Here is an 18,591-nt window from a genome sequence, read left to right on the forward strand (position 1 = left end):
TAGTAGGTAAGGAAAAGGATATGGATATTGTGTACTTGGATTTCATCAGAGCCTTTGACACTGTCTCCCACAGCATTCTCCTGGAGAATCTGGCAGCCCATGGCTTGGCCAGGTCAGTCTTCACTGGGTTAAGAACTGGCTGGAAGGCTGGGCCCAGAGCATGGGAGTGAATGGTGCTGCAGTTGGTGGTCAGTCACTACTGGGATTCCCCAAGGCTCAGTACTGGGTCCAGTCCTGCTTAATGTCTTTGTTGAGGGTGTGGATGAGGCAATGGAGTGTACCCTCAGCAAGTTTGCAGACAGCACTAAGCTGGGCAGGAGTGTTGATCTGCTGGAGTGGAGGCAGGCTCTGCAGAGTGATCTGGACAGGCCAGGTCAAGGGGCCAAGGCTGGTGGTGTGAGGTTCAATAAGGCCAGTGCTGGTTCCTGCACTTGGATCACATCAACCCCAAGCAGTGCTACAGGCTGGGGGAAGAGTGGCTGGAGAGTGGTCCAGGAGAGAAGGACCTGAGAGTGCTGATGGACAGCTGGCTGAACATGAGCCAGAGTGTGCCCAGGTGGCCAAGAAGGCCAGTGGCATCCTGATCTTTATCAGGAATAGTGCAGCCAGCTGGACAAGGGCAGGGATTGTCCCCTGTGCAGTGGTATTGCCCCAGCTCAAGTCCTGTGTTCAGTTCTGGGCTCTCTACTTCAGGAGGGACATTGAGGTGTGGGAATGTGTGTCCAAGAAGGGCAACAGAGCTGGTGAAGGGTGTAGAGAGTAGGGTTATATGAGGAGCAGCTGAGAGAGCTGAAATTGTTTAGTCTGGAGAAATGGAGGCTTGTGGGAGACCTTATCACTTTCTACAACTTTCTATGCCTGAAAGAAGGGTGTAGTGAGATGGGGTTGGTCTGTTCTCACAGTCAGTTAGTGACAGGACAAGAGCAAATGGCCTCATGCTGTGTCAGGGCAGGTTAATTTTGTGTGTCAGAAAGGATTTCTTTACTGAAAGGGTTGCAAAATACTGGAATGAGAGCAAATAGCTTCAGGATGTGTCAGGGGAGGTTCAGTTTGAACATTAAGGAAGAATTTCTTTACTGAAAGGGTTGTTAAATATTGGAATGGCTGCTCAGGGAAGTGGTAGAGTAACCATCCCTGGATGTGTTCAAGAAAGAACTGTATGTGGCACTTGGTCCTATGGTTTAGTTGACATGGTGGTGTTCAGTCAAAGGTTGGACTAGATGACCCTGGAGCTCTTTTCCAACTGTAATGTTTGCTGATTCTATGATAAGTAAGGTAAATTTTAGTAACATTTGTCAGGAGCTGTCTTTTCTACTATTGTGTTCCAAGTATTCAGTTTTAGAGTATGACTTACTACACTGCCTTCCAAAGCTGAAATAGGCCTTTAGATTGAAAAGCTATTGATGGCAAACTGCTCTGTGATCTAGGAAGCCAAGATAAGTTAGATGTGGAATCGTGTTTTCTTCCCTTGTTGAACAATCATTCCAGTTATGCTTGATTGAATACAAGGGTATGTGAGCATCTATGAAAAGTCTTGAGACTCAGTCATTCAGCAGCTATTACAACGTAGAAGTACTAGCTATTTGTTCTAGTCATCTGTTTGAAATTATCTGACAGGAACATGAACATTACACAGATACCTTTATAAAAGAATTTTTAAAAACTCAAATCAGTGCTGTAGAAGTTTATTTCTTTGTATCTTTAATTTGTCTGGTTTAAGAAAGCACAACTGTGTAAATTTAAGAAAATGTGTGTTTATAAAGTATTAGTAAGTTTAGTCTATGTAATTGCTTTTCTAAAAGCTGTATATTCATTTTTTCAAGTTGCAACTTACATAATTTTTCTTTATTCTTACTTCTTTGCTAATAAAGGCTGTATTTGTATTTTGTCTGAATGAATTTTTGGTATTTGGAAGTCCAGCACAGAAACATCCAGCTTAATTTCTCACTATAAGCTAACTATAAAAATTACTTTTATACCATAGCAATCATAGTTTGTTGCCCTTCTTATTTATATTGTGGATAACACATAAGCCTAGGTATTCATAGTTTGTGGTAATTGAGAATGTAATGGTAGGCAAGAAAACTGGGGTTTGAGGATTTGCTCGCCCATCTAGCCTCATGTATTTAATAGAGTGGAAGCTGAATTTGAGGAACATAGCCAGTGGAAAACATGGTAAAATTTAAAAGACTCCATAACCCTGGGGAATGCCAATGACTTGTGTTATTGGATACTTGTTACAGCCTGGCAACATTTTTTTATGAAGAGAGAAAGCACTGACATTTTGTTTCAAAAATGTTTATTTTAAAAATAAACAGTATTTACATTCTGTTTATTTGTGAAATACTTATTGCATGGCATTTGAATAGAAGTACACTAGTTTTTATGTAATACGGGAGTTGTGAAGAAAAATTCCCTTATTGGAAGAATATCTCTCAGTGACTTTTATCTTCTGTGAAAAAAGTAGAAATTGAAAAAATTGATAGAGGACAAAATTGGAATATTTAAACTGATTTCATATGCCAAGTATTAGATAAAACATTCCTTATTTAATCAATAGTGGATTCTGTGTAATTGAAAGTGACTAAGCATAGCCTTTATACTATGATTTAAATGTGGGTTTTAAGAATTTTCTTAATTACAAGGGGAAGAAATGAAAGCAACATGAACAAGTCATAAGGATGGTTTTGACCAGAAAGATGTTAATATTTTTTGGTAGTGGTGAGGCAGCATGGCCAAAGCCCCAAGGTTATTGTATACCACCTCAGGTCAATGCCAGGAGTAAGGGAAGCAGACTCTCTCTTTTCCAGGGAAAATGAAATCTGAGAAAATGTGGCTGCAGTTGGATTAGGCTCAGCAGTGAGCATTCTGCATGTAAATCACCCTCACTTTTGTTATTCGTATTGTTGCTGTTACTGTTTGTTTTCTTATCTCATTGCTCTTCCCAGTAAATTGTTCACTCAACTCATGATCTTTGCCATCTGTTCCTCCAATTCTCAACTCCATCCCAGTACTGAGTGGAGGGGAAGGGAAGGGAAAAAAATGGAGAAGCAACTGTGAGCAACTGTGTGGTTTTGGAGAATCTCAGTGAAGAAGGAGGAGGAGAAGTGCTTCAGGCACTGGAGCTGAGATTCCCCTCCATAGTCTGGTGAAGAGTATGGTAAAGCAACTGTGTCCCTGCAGCCCTTGGAGGTCCATGGTGATGCAGAAATCCACCTGCAGCTCATGGAGGAGCCCCATCCTGGACCAGGTGGATGCCTGAGAGAAAATTGTGGAGAGAGGAGATCCATGGAGAGAGGGGCCTTGCTCCCATGCTGAAGCATCCTGTCCTTGAAGGACTGCACCCTGTGGAAGATTGACCTGTGCTGCAGCAGTTTGCAAGGACAGTGAGATGGACTCATGTTGCAGCAGTTCACAGAGAGCTGTTGTATATGAGACGGACTCACATCAGAGAAGTTAATGAAGAACTAACTATCTCCTGTGGGAGGGAATTCACAGTGCAGCAGGGGAAGGACTCCTCTCCCTGAGCAGAAGAAATAATGGGTGACGAACTGGTCACAGCCCCCACTCCATGTCTGCTTGCATTGCTGGGGTAGGTGGTAGAGCTGGGAAGGAGGGAGGGGTGGAGGGAAGGTATTTTTAAGCGTTTGTTTTAGTTCTCATTATCCTGCTCTGATTTTGTTAATAATAAACTGCATTCATATCTCTAATTCGAGCCTTTTTTTGCCCATGATAGTATTTGAAGAGTGATCTCTCCCAGTCTTTATCTCAACCCATAAACCCTTCATTAGATTTTCTCTCTGCTCTCCAGCTGCCAAGGGGAGGGAGTGAGTGGCTTTGGTAGGTGCCTGGCATCCAGCCAGCATCAACCCATGACAAGTACAAATGGTGCCGAAGTGTCCTTCTGTTTGCCTTTTCTGATTTTGACTGTCAGATAGATGTATTTTCTATTTAAAAGATTTTATCTGTAGTTCGTGTGCCAAACGCTAAGCATGTTGTGTAAAATTCAGATGTTCCAGGACAATTCATTTATTTCCTGCAGTTGGACAATAGGGCATCTTTTAGAAATATGTCCTCGTTTTTGGTAAATTGTTTTCCATATCATTAAGTAAATGATTGCAGACTCTAACTGGTAGGTGCCTTTACCATAAATTACATTGTACTCCATTCTCACTGATGCTTTCTTCCAGTTCTCCTTTTAAAAAGAAGTCTTCAGAAACTGACCTTCTTTCCCTGCTTTCCAAGACCTCAAGATAGCTCAAATCAGAGTAAGGACTGTCTACGCAGAAGGTGCTGGCTGGTATCACTGAAAGCTGAAATCAAGATACAGCTGTGGGCCCTATCGTGATCTCTCCAGGAGGACTGATACTAGTGTTCATCTTCATGGACTACAAACTTCATCTTGCCCCTGACATTTAAGGATCAGTGGTGATCACCTTCCATGTTTTCCAGCATCACAGTATGATTGCATCTTTAATTAGGAATACCTAGTGTTTTAAGACTTTTGTCTCTTATATTGCATTGCAAAATCTGGCTAAATTCAGCAGTCAGTTGCAGGGATTTTCTTTTCTATTTATGTGACTATTTTCCTGGAGCCTTTTATGACTAAATTATCTCTGAAGTTTTTGTCTGTTTGTAAAACTTGTTTGCATTGGAAGGAGGATGTGCTTGAGGCAGTTTAGAGAACAAAAACTCAGGCAATGGCTTCATAAGCCTCATTTTCTCTGGAAAGTTGACTGAAAAGCAGGAATACAAAAGAAGCCAAGAACAAGAACAGAAATTAAGAAGGCAATTAAGTAATTAAATAGAAGGAGCAGGAAACTTCTAAAATTTAACTTCATTTCACAGATTTTGCTGTGAAGGAGAATAGGTTGTAGACACTGAGGAGAAAGGTGTTATTGTTGGTGGTATGTCACTTAAGCTATGATGAAAAGCTTTTTTTTCTGAAAGGAAATGATACAGATGCCTTTAAGATTACTTAGTCTGTTTTGCCATCTTCTTAAAGGTTCTATGTAATCAGATATTCACAACCAAAATACTTTGTCTTTTCTGGCCTTTGTCATGAATTTGCTGGTGCATTTTGAGTGAAAGCAGTGAAAATTTCTTATGTGTTCAGTCCTTAAGAGAATTCTGATTTGATCTGTTGCATACTTTGAAGGTTTGGGTAAGAGACTGGCTAGGAAGCTGCTCCTGAATGTGGTGTATGCGGAAAGCAAGCAAGCAATTCAAACAAGAACTTGTCTTGCAAGTTTGAAAATACCTAACACATTTTAGGTTGTGTGTAGTCCAGTATGTGTACTGCACTGTACTTATGTCCTGGTTACAGACAGGACAGGGGTAATTTTCGCAGTAGGCAAGTGGTTATTCTCTACCATTTACATAATTGCCTTGAGCAGGGAAAAGGCATCCTTCCAGTTGAGGGTAGTGTGGAGGTGATTCATGTATGGCAGATTGCTGTGTGATGAGCTTTTTTTGCATGTGAATAATTTCTTGTACACCTTGTTATTGATACTGTTGCTGTTATTGTTACTTTCTTACTTTGTTGATGTTTCAAGTATATTGTTATTACCTCAACCCATGATCTTTACCTTTTGTGCCTCCAATACCCCTCCCCATCTCATGGCAGGAGGAAGGGTGAGTGAGCAAATGATGCTTGGTTTAAAGTGATTCAGTGTGAGTGCTAAATTAGGAGACACCGTTCCTAAGCCACAACAACCTTATTTGGTGCCCAGCATAGGGTCAAAGGGTTCAAATAACAATTCATCTGACCAGAGTGGGTTTGAAACAAATTTGGTCTAAGCATTTATTAGGTACAGAACAACTGCTCGTACTGTGATCTGTTCAGGTAGGTGTGGTACCTAACCCTGTATATACTTCTGTGTGTGCACTGTGTGTCCACCACAGTGCTCTGCACCACAGAGCACAGAAAGGGATCAGGATGGCTTTGTTGCTGTAGTGTGTGATATCAGTTCACAGCATGATAACATCACAGTCAAGGAAATCGTCTGGGATATGTGCTCAGTGTTCTTCTCCTATCCTGGCCTTGGATGCAGCGTCTGGGAATTCTTTAGTTATCATACCCAGCCTGTGAGGAGAACAGGGAAGGAAGATTTTCCCCACCTTTATAACCCCGTTTTATTCCTTCACACCTATTACAACAGCTTTTGAGAATTTTGAATTCCCTTTGGATGTTAAGGAAAGCATGTTGATGCTGCTTAGTCTGCTAGGTCTCCTGAGTGTGGTTTTCACCATGTTTAGAGTCAAGAAAAAGATTTTTAAGAATGCCATCTGCAGCAAGTGTGTATAGTTATAAGTGACATGAAATGTGGGAGAAAATGGGCCAACATTTGAGGGTCTGTTCTGCTCCAATGGTTTTGAAGTTCACTTCTGAGCAACTGCAAGACCCTGATGAAGTGGCAGAATATTTGAAAGAAAAATGCCATGGCAGTCCCAGAGAGGCAAGCAGTTATGCACCATGCTAAGCTTTGGCTTCTATTTATTGCCTGCTGCTTGATACTAGACACCTCAGGGGTAAGAGGAAGAAATCAGACCAACAGCCACTGTGGCCATTCAAACTGCATCTGAACTGCAGGAACAGCCCATGCTGATAGAGCAGGAGGAAGAGGCAGGGCCTGAGATGTTCACCAATTCCTATCCCTGGATGAGCTGCAGAGTGTGCAAGATTTCTTGCACACAGTCTGACCTGGCTGCTCCAGTGCTGCATTATCACAGCTCAGGATATGAAACTAGATGATAATGAGCCGAGTAGCTGGCATCCCTCTCCCAGGATGTGGGCACTGACAAGGGGATTGGGAAGAGGACGGAAGTTCTCAGCCTTTGCAGATGACTGCTGTCAAGTGTGAGAGAAAGGTGCTCTCTCAAGGATGATCTAGCAGCACACTCGGGCAGGTGTGACACCATGGAGGGAGGAACCCAGTACCTGAGAGAACTGGCTGTGCTGGAGGTAATCTCTAGGGATTCAAATAATGTGCAGTTCCCTGTAGATCCAGATGAGGTCCAGTGTGCACAATCCATGTGGCAGAAGTTTGTGTGGAGCACACGATCATCGTGCACCAACTCATTGGCATGGATGTCCATGAAAGGAGAAGAACAAGCAAAGTACTTTAGGCGATTACTTAGCTAGAGCAATATGATGATCATCTTTATTTGTTCCCTGCTGATCTGCACCTTGTCTGTGGAAAGACTGTCCAAGACTGTGGACAGACTCAAAAGACTGGAGCAGATGAGAGAGGAAATGTCCCATGCTCCTCCATTATGGACCAGAGTGTCTGCTGTTGGGAGCAAGTACCCCTCTGCTCAAGAAAGAGGGTACAAACCACAAGGTAACCTGTGGTTTTTGTTGTGTGACCGCAGAGAGGATGTAAGGAAGTGGATGGAAAAGCAGCCTCTGTGCTGGCAGCACATTTATGTGAGTTGAGAGGAAGAAGAACCACCACAGGAAATTCAAGGACAAATGCAGCTCCAGTTACCAGCCAGCTCAGAAAGAGTAGAAAGTTTGATGTTATTTTCAGTCCTCTTGAAGTTCTCCAATTTATATTTACAAGAAATGAGCAATGAATAATATGACCATAATTAGAGGGGCCCTTCCTCGAGCCAGGTGGAAGAAAAGGACAATAGCATCTACTGGACAGTGTGGATCCAGTGGCCTGCCATGTCAGTCCCACAGCACTATCAAGACTTAGTTGAAACCAGCACATGATTTTACCCTGATGTCATCAAGATATGTAGGGGCATAATCCATCTCTATTTCTGAGGTGACAGGGAGCTGGGCAGCTGAATGTACTGGGAGCTGAAGTGACCATGACTGGGAATGAATGGCAAACACACCCCATTGTGACTGGCCCAGAAGCCTTTTGCATCCTCAGGAAGAGGGTGTTTCAAGGATCCAAAAGGGCATTTATTGGACTTTTAGGATAGCTGATTGTATTGGGTTTGCATTACCTGCTTTTGAAAGCAGGGGCTATAGGGAGTGGATTCTGTGAGAAGATGCTAGAAGCTTCCTCAGCATCTGGCAAAGCTGATCTCTGGCAGCTCCAGATATGAATGTGGCCAAGGCTGGGCTGGTTAGAAATGGTAGTAATGCTTCAGTGATAACATATTTAAGAAGAGGAACAGAAAGAAAAGTATTGCACAATTTTTATTGCATCCAGAGAAGAGTGGAATGAGAATATGTGAGAGGAACAACTCTGCAGACAGCGAGGTCGGTGGAGAAGGAGAGAGGAGGTGCTCCAGGTGCCTGAGCTGAGCAGCTTGTAAGATGCAGCCTGTGCCAAAGACCATGGTGAAGCAGCTATGCCCTTGCAGCCCCTGGAGATCCATGAGAGTGCAGAGATCCACGTGCAGCCCATGGGGAAGACTCACACTGGAGCAGGTGGATGCCCAAAAGAGGCTGTTACCCTGTGGGAAGCCTGTGCTGGAACAGGGTCCTGACAGAGACCTGCAGACCTGTGAAGAGAGGAGCCCGTGCTGGAGCAGATTTCCTGGAAGGACTTGTGACCCCGTTTGAGACCTATGCTGGAGCAGCCTGTGCCTGAAGGACTGAGCCCAGTGCAAGAGTGACCCACACTGCAGCAGTTTGGGGAGGGCTGTTGCCCATGGGATAGACTCACCTCTGAGAAGTTTGTGGAGAACTGTCTCCTGTGGGAAGGACTGCTTGCAGAAATAGTCTAAGGACTCCTCTCCCTGAGCAGAGGGAGAAGCAAGGTGTAATGAGCTGGCCATAACCCCCATTCCTTGTCCCCCTGTGAGCCACTGTGGGGCATAGCTGGGACAGAGATAGGGTGCAAGAAAGGTGTATTTTTAGATCTTATTCTTCTCAGTATCCTGCTCTGATTTTGTTAGTAATAAATTCAATTAATATATCTAATTCAAGCCTGTTTGCCCATGATGGTGTTTAGTGAATGATTTTCCCTGGTCCTTGACTCATGAACCTTGTTAATATTTTCTCTCCCCTGTCCAGCTGCAAAGGGGAGTAATAGAGAGTAATTTGGTGGGTGCCTGGCATCCAGTCAGTGTCAATCAATCACACTGCTATAGAAATAGAGGACATTATGTAGCTGAATACCTTGTCTGGTGTTTCAGAGGACCCTTCTGCTGTGGGAGTGCTGAGGGCTGAAGAATAACAGGTAAGGTCACTACCACAACAATTCGGTGTTGGCAACATTACACCAACCAGGGCTCCATGACCCCATCCGTGAGATGGTTCTTGAATCACGGCACCAAGGAGCAGTCAGCGAGGCTCTCTCACCCTTTAGAGCGCTATATGGCCAGTGCATAAGTCCAGTGGGGAGTGAAGACTGACAGAATTGTTTTGGTCTGAAGGAAGTTAAACCACCACTGAGTGCTGCTGTGATGTATGTGCTGGAACTTCAATATGAACTGGAGTCCAAGGCAGCAAAGTTCTGCCATTATTAATATTGCTTAATGTGTTTTTCTCCCTTCTTTTAGAGCAGAGTGCCTGCAACAGTTTGCTTTTACCTGGAGGATATCTAATACACCTGTAATCAACTTCCCCAGGGCTGGAAGCACAGCCTCGCTATTTGCCTTGGACTTATCCACTGGAATAGAGTGTAAATATCACTGAATGACAGAAATGGCCAGTGCTCTACCTCTACACTGACTTGTGGATGGCAAAAAAAGCCCTGTGGGCATGGCTAAACCCGTTTTGTGGGCAGTGGAAAAAGACCAGTTTGCAGCACAGAAGTAAACTAAATCTGTGCTGCTTAATTCTGGCAGAATCTCACTGCCCAGCTAGAGAAGCTGGCTGTAAAAATATATCATGTAGATCCACACTCACCCAAGAGTTGGGCTATTGGAAAACATCAAACAATGGCCAGGTGGATTGGTCCATTGAGATTAAAGTATCTTGGGTGGGCCTGGACTGGCAGCATAAAGGAGAATTATTTCCAAGCAGTGAGCCCATCAGGACACATCAGTTGTCAGGGAAGAGATGCAACACAATGATGATCTTGTGATAAGGGATGCACTTAATGATGGACACTATTTTCGAGGTTATTCATAAGTGAAATGTGCGTTTAAGCAAGCAGATGGGTAATGCCACTGTGCTGTGGTGGACAATGGTCAAAATATAAATACAGGGTGATTTGGCAGGTTAATTGCATTGTACTCCCACAAACCCACCAAGGCAAGCCCTGAGTGTTGACAGCGGTGTAAAGAACCACTGGATGGCTGGATGTGTACCCTGTGCTTCACACCACTGCCTGAAGCACCATCCTGGGCCTTGAAAAGCAAGTCCTGTGACAACATGGCACCCCAGAAAGAATTGAATTGTACAATGGGACTCATTTCAAAAATAGCCTCATAGACCTCGTGGCCAGAGAGCATGGTATTGAGTGGGTATCATATTCCCTGTCATACACCAGTCTCTGGGAAAATTGAATGACAGCAGACTGTTAAAAACCACATTGAAAGCAGTGGGTGGTAGGACCTTCAGACACTGAGGTCTGCACTTAGCAAAGGCCACTTGGTTAGTTAACACTAGGATCAATTCAGTTAACCATGAATTGACCTGACCCTACCTAATCAAATCTCATACCAAAGAAGGGATAAAGTTCCTGTGGTGCATATTAGGAATGTGTTAGGGGCGACAGTTTGGATTAGTCCTGCTTTAAGCAATGGCAAAAACTCATCAGTGGGACTGTATTTGCTCAAGGACCTGGGTGCAATTGTTGCATAATGCAGTTGGATGGGAAAACATGATGTGTACATTTGATTTTTAGGTGAGAGCAGTCTGTAATGTTTTGTTGTAAAATACTAGTAGCTGAATGGCTTAACTGCCATGGACAGTGAGTCTGGACTGCTCCAGATACACTGGTCATGAGCTCATGGTGCAGCTTCCAACAGCCTGACAGCACACCAGCCCTCCTGCTCTGGAAGACATCCAGAGCTAATGGAACTCACAGTCACAGACTCAATGAACTCAACAGACATCTTGGAGGGATGGCCACTGGTGATGGAAATGGTACCTGTGCTTGTGTATATATATGGTATGTGTATTGGTGGAAGGTGTGGGATTTGGGCATAAGTTATATTGTGCATAATAAGGGCTGGATAGGGTCCTGGTTCTTTCCAGGACAGGGTTATTTTTAGCAGCAGCCAGGATGGGTCGTGGTTCGCACCTGGTGGTTATTGTCTACCACCTCCCATCATCGCTGGGGGCAAGGGGATGGCATTTCTTCTGGTTGTGGGCAATGTGGTGGTCATTTGCTCAGGGCAGGTTTTTCTGTGGTGTGCTTTTCCATGTATGAATCAATCGCCTTTCTTGCACAACCATTATGTATTTTGTGTGACATTGTTCCTGTTACATTTCTGATCTCCTTGCTATTTCCAGTAAATTGTCCTTTACTCAACCTGTAAGCTTTGCCTTTTATAATTCTTCTCTCCCTTCTGCCTCACGTAGTGGGGGAGGAGAAAGGGGGAGTGAGCAAATCAGTGCATGGTTTGGAGCATTGTGCTGTAGAATCTAAGTGATGCATTATGCGTTAGGCAGTATCACATCAAGCTTTGCAAGCTGAGTAATGGCAGCAAAAAAGGTAAACATTTCATTTAAAAAAGAGGAAAAAAGAAAAAACAAGGAAATTTCTTGGCTAGTAAAATGTTTCACATGACCCTGTGTAGTACTGCTAATAGCAGTAATAATAATATTTGGGAAAAGAACCCCAAATCCATTACATTTATACTATGAAACAAACTTAAGAATGTGGTTATAAACTTGGGTAAATTTAAGAGGCATCTCTGTGCAGAGCTTCTAACTATTTCAGCTTTAAACTGAATAGTAATGAAAGAAAATAGAGTGTGTGGGAATGAAAGAACTGAAACCTTTTAAAAGCTTGGTCACAGACTTTTTTTGTATTTATTTTTAAATATAATATTTTCATTGGAAGGCTATTTCCTGTTAAAATTCCAGCAACTCTGTGTCTGATCTACTAAACAAGACCTTAAAGGTCTTGAAATTTCTGTCTTTTAAGTACAATTTGTCCTTAAACTGTATTATGTTATATTTTTGTTACTATGGAGGATTTTTTCCAATAAACAAGAAAAAAAAAGGCTTTTAGAAGTAGCTACCAGGTATTTGTAAGGTTTTTAGTTGAAAATAGCATACTTTTGGTTCTTTACCAGTGTGCTAAAAGATAAGTTGTTTCAGAATAGTCCTTATAAATCTGTGCAACTTTAGACACTAATGATGAGCAAGATAGGAATGCTGTAGCAGATGCTTTTCAGAGCATAGTTCTGTGAGGGATTTGGGGGGAATCTTATGAAGTATTTTATGAAATATTATGAAGAATTATGAATCTTCTTTCTCAGTTTGTAAGTGCCATGAAATGAGAACTCAAATATTATACCTAAATAGCGCTTCTTATTGCCACAATTAGAAAGACAGTTCTGTAGAGGATGCACCGTTAGTCTTAAATGTATGTATGTATTATGTTCTTATTCTTCAGGAAAAAAAAACATTGAGTTATTGAGTCTTTCAAAAACATTGAGTGCCATTCAGTCTTTCTAGGAAAAGTAATTATTTGTCTTAGACATTTTCTCACACCTCTCTGCAAAATTTACTCAATACATATAATGCTTTTAACCTCTATTGTACAGGTTTTTCGCTAAAAAGATTATAAGAAAATATTGAGTAGGTATTTCTAATCTTCTAAGGCTTCTAAGAATCTCTTTTATATGCATTAATGTCTACTTTAGTCTACTTACTGGTAATTATTTTTTTAATTGGAAATTATTTTAAAACATCCATCATTCATAAAGTATAATAATTTGACAATGAGATGGATTGATGTAGTCTTAATTGGTGACAATGCCAGAGTAATTTTGTCCTGTGTTTGTATGTGGCATTGGCAGAAAAGTTGATTAGTAAATTATTTTTTGTAAGGCTTTATACCATATAGAAAGAAGACAGCATTGCACCAGATTTATCCATTTTTTAAAAAAAACCCAAGCTTATTAAATATAACAGGAGGGTAGGCACAAACAAGCAAGCAAACAAACAAACAAAACATCTTGAATTTTGAAAACCAGAAAAAGGAAACAAAATAGTTGCACTTGTATACAGAAACACTTACGGTTTTAGTAACCATATAGACCAATAAGGAGGATGGGAAACCTTCTGGATTTAGAGGTAGGATTCTTGAAGCTTGTGGGCTTCTTGAGTAAGGATGGCTTGTTCATAGATCTTGAACCATGGATTATACACTGGGATTCCAGCTGCAGGATTAACAGCTGAGAGCTGAAGATGACACACTACTGTTTCTCTCAAGAACTACTCAGAAAATGGTCATTTCTTCTTTACTGAAGGTTATGAAATCACATTATCCTTTATTCCTTTCCTCTGACATAACTACTCAGGAGTTTCCTTGTAACTCCAGATGGCATATTCCTCTTTTGAAGTCACTGCCTTTGACCAATAGTGTTTGATTAAGTTTATGTAAATGAGAATTCTTTCCTTGTCTTTGAACATTTTTTACCAGTCCCAAGTAGCAGCAAATCTTAAAAAGAAGTGCTAATTCTTTTCTATTCTCAGCATTTCTCTTCCTGTGGCTCAAAGAACTGGGGAGAGACAATAGTGAAAATTCACAGATTTTAGTTATGAATTCTGGCATGTACATATGCCTACAATATAGGCCTAAGCTACGTAGTTTGAAAAAACTAGAGATATTAAAAATAGTAACATGTGCTATTTGTCAGAAATGTGCATTTTCACAGCCTTTTTTGACAATATTATGATTTAATGGCTGATGTAGCTGCCTTAGATCACAGCACTGCATTCTAATATTACAGCTTTAGGTGGAAGGCATACTTTCTGTTTCATCCACAGTGAGGACACTTTGTTCCCATTCTCTTGTTTGGTGCATCTTATGGCAGAATTTGGAAGGAAAAGGTATTCAAAAGGGTTATAAATGAGAGTTTAATTATAGACACTTAGACACGCTCTTTAAAAATATGAAGGAAAATATTTTAAGTGTATGGTGGAGAATAATTTAGGAATACAAAATTAACATTTAATTTGAAATGTTAGTTAAGTTTGTCATATAAGTTTATGACAACAGCAAATGTGGAAGGTCAGCAGGGGGAAGATTGCAAGATAATTCTAGAATTTGTTTCGAATTATTTGCGGCATTCATAATATTTAGTAAATAAAACCATCATGAAACTGATGTTTCTGTTTCATTGGGGTTTTTTTAATGCATTATATGTCTTGTTTTTACTGCAACAGTATTGTATTCTTTCTGTAAATGTTGTGTATGCTACAGCAAAGTGTTCAAAATAGGTGAGAGGCAATTTGGAAAATTTAAATAGAGATCTTCAATATATATGAACAGAAACAAAAATGGGCCATGGGTTCTTTTATAGAGAGAATTTTTAATTTTCCTTTTCTTTTAAAAATCTTCTAAATTTTTTAAAATAATATTTTTTATGGATAATCTAAATTGTAAACAATTAAAAGGATTTTTACCACAGAAAATTGAGTAAAAATCTTTTACCATGCCACAGTAGAGCTCAAGAAATTATAGCTTTTAAACAGATTTCTTGCATATACTCTATGTGGTTTTCAAAATAATTTTTAATATTCAGACTGTTTAAATATACAGAACAGTAGGAATTTTATTGAGCAGTAGTATCTCAGGCCACTGCTGTCGTTCTTGCTGCCTGCTGTGCAAGTGCAGATGACATCTTCTGTCCTGTAAAGGGGCTGGAAACAGTTATGCAACTCAGGCTAGATAAAGGAAATCATTGTTAAGGTCTCACTGAATGCATAAGCTGAGTGATGAAAAAATCTTGTCAGTTCTCTCATCCCCTTTTAGTTTTGTAAGGATGTTAGGGTAATAAAGAGATATCTCCAGTAAGATAAGAAGCAATAGCAGAAAACACCTTCAATGATTTGGCTAATTCACTATACTTTCAGTGCTGCAGTTTGACATATCCCTCAAATTATGGGTACATTGAGATGTGCATATTCAGCAGATGTGCTCATAAAAAAATTCTGTTGAAGATTTAGCTAAATGCTGCTTTTACAAACTGTATGTCTGAGAACAAAGGCTTATTATAGTAAATATAAATATTACAAATTTATCTTAGAAATCACATGGAATTTCACGTGTATGTTTGTACTGGAAGGTTTTTACAGTTATGTTTAATTGCTTAATCTGAATGAAGAAATACCCAATTAGAACTAAATATAATTTTTATATATTTCTTCCATTTGATTGACATTGAAAAAGAAAACACACACACAAAAACTACTTTTCAATGGTAAACACTATGAATTTTAAAAGCAAGAAGTATCTGTTGTATTAATTTGAATGTTATGTAGGTTTTTTTAACACACCTAATGATTTTTGGTAAAAATAATTTCATAATTTACACTTGTAAGAAGTGGGAAATTATTACAGAGGTTAAATTTTGTTGATACCACGTATTAAAATAAGAGACCTGAAAAATATTTCTCTTTAAGCTAAACTGTACATAGGTTAAATTTCTTGAGTAGCTACTAAAAAGACTGACAGCTATGTTGTTTTAATGTTGATGAACAGTCCTCTAATATGTTTTGAAAAGGACTAGGCCTATTAAGATAGAGACTTTAAGACTTGCAGCTGAAGCAGATTTTCTAAGACCATTTGTCTTAAAACATACAATAGTTCATCATAATAGTAAACTGAAATATGATGGAATGATACTTTTTTTGCAGCTTAATAACAAGGGTTACATTAATCTCCTTTACAGAAAAGAGTGAGTTATTAGTGCTAAAATACTTTGACAGAATTTGGAGTTTCAAGAAAGAGTTGTCTCCTATACTATTCCAAATCAGAATTTTAAGACATTGATTTCTTTCTTAGAAAACAAGCATTGAGGGTTTTGCCATCAAAGGAGGGGCTGCATCATAATGGTTCTTTTAGAGCATCGAGACTGTCTGCTCTTTGGAGCAATAGGAGAGGAGGAGGGGCCTTGCTAGCGGATGCCCATCCTGCTGCTCTCAAGGGAGACAAGGAGGGTGGGCAGCAAGCTGGTCGTATACTTCTGCTTAGAGTTCAGATTAGAGTTAAAATCTTTTGGTGCACTGAAGGCCCTGGCCCTGGTTATGCTAAATAAGAGTAAAATTTTTTTTCTCAATTGTGTTAATTTATGTCTTGATGGGTTTTTTTTTCTTCTGAAACATTTGTGGATTTAGATTTTCAGAAGGAGAAATTAGTATTAGCCATCTAAAACAGTATTTAAAAATGGAATAATCAAATGTTGCTTTTCTTCTGTAAACCAAGACTGAAAGGAATAATTGCTTTGTTTTGACAAGTGAACTAAAGAAGTATGACATAGAAGTCTTACAGGAATGCATGCATGAAAACTAGACTGTCATGTTTACAAGGTGATTTTTTTCATATGATGAATTTTTCAAACAGTCAGTAGTCTCTAAACTATATTAATATTTTTTCCAAGGAACACAAGCTTGTTTTGGCTGTCCTTTAAGGAAAAGAGTTACGATTAAATATAAATACACAGTTTTGCTTGTGCAGCTATTTTATGAAAACTCTATCTCATTCCAAACTGTAAGTATTTTTTCAGTATATGCAGATATATCTATTATACAGTTGATTTTACACCAATCATTGATTGTTCTACAAGACAGCTGAATAAAAGATGGATTTGAGTTTTAAGTATTGAATGGAGTTAAAATCACATTCTGTGTAAAACCTTCATAAGAGAAAAAGGAGTGTGTGACCAAGTCTACTGTAAGTGGTATCGTACTTGAAGCAAAATCTACTTTCAGTATTCCTTTTATCTCAGTTATGTAAAGTGCTGTTTATATGGTTTCCATTTAACTTCTACTTTTAATTAGTGTCTTTAATTGCAGTAACATCTGTTAAGTTTTATATTAAAAGACTGACATTTCCTTGATAGTTTGAGAGATGTATTTGGTTTACATCCAGGCTTTTTCACCAGCAAGTGATTGAATTTCAGCTACATCCCAAAATGTTGCAAGTGTTTGAATTATTTGTGAAGGGGTATTCTGTAGCTTCTGAGAATTTAAGAAAACACTTTATCCATGAAATATTTTATATTAGTGTGCTGTTAATTGAGATGTGCATGATAGTATGCTTTAGAGAACTTCCTTTTTTTCTAGCATTGTTTTGGAAGAGAAACCCAGAAATGTGCATTTCTGCTACTTTTATGTTTACACCTATGACCAAAACCAATCATCTTGACCTTGCATCTTAAATCTCTGATGTTCTTTTAAAACATGTATTTTGTAGACAGTTCACTTAGAAAAATTCAATCTCTTTTTCTAGTAGTGACTCTAGATAATAACCAGCACTATATTTGCTTTGTAAAAGAATATTGCTTGCAGGAAAAATAATGTATTTATTATATTTTGCTGCCCAAACTGTGTGCATCTGAATGTTATAATTTTTCCTCTTCTTGTTGTTGCAATATAGATAGTATTAAATATTATATATTAAATAGTAAACCTGATACACAAAGGTAGTGTATTAGTTTGAATAGGCTGGTGGGTTTGACTTGTGTTTAGCAAATGAGTACAAAGCAACATGAAGCTTGGTTTAGTCTGGATTTTTATGTTTGCAGTGATGTGCTGACTTTCCAGAAAGCAGTTACCCTTTGGACAGAAATTATAAGTATACACACACACACACACACACACACAAAAAAAAAAAAAAAAAAAAAAAAAAAGTTTACCATGTAATATGTTTATTTTTAGTTTCCATTTATTGTAGTGAGAATTTTCTTTTTAAGTCTTAAAAGGAAGAAAAGCTACTGCTGTGTTGAAGGTAAAAGGACTGATTTCTTTAAACTAAAGAAATGCAAAATACTATGAAACCTATCTCAACATTTGCATTTCTGGTTTCCCTCTGTAGCAGACTACAAGAAGCATAATAATCTAATATTTTTATTATTATATAATCTAATATCTCCAAAGAACAAGATGTTGTATACTTTGATACTTTTAGTCTGCGTCTTTCCATTATTTAACCATTTTGCTGTATTTGTTTTACAGATTCTAAAAATGGAATGGGGAGGAGCATATTCTTTTGATTCTGCCAATTTAGACTGTTTGTTAAACGTCCTTCCTGGAGAACTGGAATTTCAACAAATCCTTAATGATCTTGATGAGAAAATAAAGAAGAACTCTTCCAGGTAAAGAGTATTTTATTTGTATCCAAAATACTAGTGAAAGTCATTGCATTTGGGAAAAAATGTGGCTTAACTTATCTTTATTTCCTAGTAGTGTGTTAAAATTCTGAGCAATTTTTCAGCAGTAATTTTATTTTAACCACTCGAGCATTTAACATTTTTAATGCCATATAATTATTGTTCTATAGTCTTTCTCTCTATGCTATTTTTAACAGTTGTAGCATCCTTTTCTTAGGTTCTGTTGCAGTAGGTGTGATAGTGAAGGATGAAAATTGAATTCACATGACAGTTGTATTTTCTACTACTATGAGATAGAATTTCCTACTAATGAGATAAATTTTTGTTGACTAAAAGAACTACAGAATTTGACAAAAAGCAAAATTTAAACTCACTATGGTTTTC

At 39.1% G+C, this 18,591-nt stretch overlaps 1 protein-coding gene across 1 annotated transcript in view; it reads left to right on the forward strand.

The window, feature by feature from the left end:
- The first annotated feature begins 18,057 nt into the window (after positions 1-18,057).
- KIAA0825 (KIAA0825 ortholog) overlaps positions 18,058-18,591 on the forward strand; it is a 199,445-nt gene continuing 198,911 nt past the window's right edge. The window contains exon 1 of the mRNA XM_066339310.1: positions 18,058-18,192. Coding sequence (XP_066195407.1) covers positions 18,062-18,192 — 131 coding nt within the window. The 5' untranslated portion in view covers positions 18,058-18,061. The remainder of the gene's footprint in view (positions 18,193-18,591) is intronic.

This window comes from Sylvia atricapilla, chromosome Z (genome assembly GCF_009819655.1).
Source record: "Sylvia atricapilla isolate bSylAtr1 chromosome Z, bSylAtr1.pri, whole genome shotgun sequence".
Lineage (NCBI taxonomy): Eukaryota > Metazoa > Chordata > Aves > Passeriformes > Sylviidae > Sylvia > Sylvia atricapilla.